The following is a 1897-nucleotide window of genomic DNA, read 5'->3' as shown; positions in this document are numbered from 1 at the left end:
CGCGCGGGGGTGGTGGTGGGGGCCGTGGCCAACCTGCTCTACCGCTTCGCCCTGGAAGGTAGGGGAGCCCTTGCCCCTGCCTTGCCCTGCTCTTCCCATCCTGGCGGGGGTCTGGATGAGGCCTTTTTCCCACAGGGATCTCCTACATCCTCTTCGAGACCCGCATTGGGTGCCTGAAGCCAGCAGGTCCCCGCCGAGACCCAGCGCTTCATTGACTCCATCAACCTCATGTTCAAGAACTCCATCTTTGCCACTGTCCTGCCCCGATGGAGCCGCAAAGTGCTGCCCTTCTGGGATCGCTACCTGGACAGCTGGGACACCATCTTCGCCTTCGGTGAGCGGTGACGATGGGGGCCCGGCGCAGGGGGATTGGACTCCCTAAGGATGCTCAGAACTGGGGCAGTCCCCGGCCGCCTGTCCCCTCAGCCACCCTCGCTCTGTCAACGCCGGGTCCTGCTCTCTGTCCCTGCAGGTAAGACCCTGATTGACCGAAAGATGGAGGAGCTGGAGGGGCAGGTGGAGCGGGGCAAGGAGGTGGCCGGCTGCCTGAGCTATCTGCTGGGGCAGGCTCAGCCTGGACGAGGTCTACGGCAGCGTGGCTGAGCTGCTGCTGGCCGGCGTGGACACGGTGAGAGCTGGGCGGTTGCTGCCGGGGGACCCCCGCTGGGCTCCATGCCCAAAGGGGGATCCACAGGGCCACACTCCCCAGCCCCTGCAAGCTCCGGGCTAGTGGGTGAGAGGCAGATGCTCCACCTCGGCAAACCCTTAGGGACCAGGCAGTATAGATCCTATCCTTCGCTCTGCTCCCTGCCTCAGTTTCCCCCATGACCGATGTCCCTCACTCCTGGCTTCCCTGTGCGCTGGAGCAGAGGTTGTCTGGTGCCGTTCTGGTGCCATGCTTGGCACAAAGCTGCTTGAGTACCGGCCCCACCTCACTCACTCCCCTTGGTGTTCTGCTCCCCCAGACCTCCAACACGCTGTCCTGGGCCCTGTACCACCTCTCCCGAGACCCAGGCATCCAGGAAACCCTGTACCAGGAGCTGAAAGCTGTCGTGCCTCCTGACCGGTTCCCTGGTGCTGAGGATATCCCCAAGATGCCGATGCTTCGGGCCGTTATCAAGGAGACGCTGAGGTACATTTCAACCTTCCCGCTGCCCCAGTGCCCTGGTCAGCAGGCCCTTCCCCAGGGGCAGACCCTTCCCACCCCACTGGGGGATGAACCAGCCAGGCCGGGTGCACGGCTGGATTTCAGGATTGCATCCATCCACCTTTTCCCTGGGAAGGCAGGCGGAGCTGCTTCTGCAGGAGATGCTCCCCCTTGTCCTGCCTGTGTCTGTCTCCCTAGGGGTCCCCAGGTAGGTCCTGCACCCCCACTAACTCTCCCCATACCCCAGGGTCTACCCTGTGGTGCCCACCAACGCCAGGGTCTTCTATGAGAAGGACATTGTCATCGGAGACTACCTCTTCCCCAAGAACGTGAGTGGGAGCTGTGCCTCGGGGTCTCCCCTTGCGCTCAGTGTGGCCGGGCAGGGGTCATTAACCCCCCCCTCGCCCCGCAGACCCTCTTCGTCCTGGCGCACTACGCCATGTCCCATGACGAGACCTACTTCCCCGAGCCCGAGCGGTTCCTGCCCCAACGCTGGCTCCGGGGCCACGGCTCCCCCCACCACCCCTTCAGCTCCATCCCCTTTGGCTCCGGGGTCCGCGCCTGTGTCGGCCGCCGCATCGCCGAGCTGGAGATGCACCTGGCCCTCGCCCGGGTGAGTCGGGACCCCCCACCCCGGGTAACTCGCCATGAGCTGGGATGGGGGCCCCAGAGAGTCCCCATGGCGCTACCACCCCGCTTCTCCCCACAGATCATCCAGGCGTTCGAGGTGCGGCCAGACCCCCGTGGCGT

General features: G+C 64.9%; 1 protein-coding gene across 1 annotated transcript in view; it reads left to right on the top strand.

Moving 5' to 3' along the window:
* The window catches only part of LOC104505705 (sterol 26-hydroxylase, mitochondrial), a gene marked incomplete at both ends in the record, with an annotated part of 2435 nt that extends 543 nt beyond the window's left edge, over positions 1-1892 (top strand). Inside the window, 9 exon segments of the mRNA XM_010146389.1 lie at positions 6-58; positions 136-179; positions 181-334; positions 473-560; positions 562-628; positions 966-1132; positions 1395-1476; positions 1560-1760; positions 1857-1892. Coding sequence (XP_010144691.1) covers positions 6-58; positions 136-179; positions 181-334; positions 473-560; positions 562-628; positions 966-1132; positions 1395-1476; positions 1560-1760; positions 1857-1892 — 892 coding nt within the window.
* Between the last annotated feature and the right edge of the window lie 5 nt (positions 1893-1897).

Source organism: Eurypyga helias, unplaced genomic scaffold (assembly GCF_000690775.1).
Source record: "Eurypyga helias isolate BGI_N326 unplaced genomic scaffold, ASM69077v1 scaffold21082, whole genome shotgun sequence".
Lineage (NCBI taxonomy): Eukaryota > Metazoa > Chordata > Aves > Eurypygiformes > Eurypygidae > Eurypyga > Eurypyga helias.
Note: the sequence above shows the minus strand (reverse complement) of the source record. Positions and strands in the feature narration are given on the sequence as shown.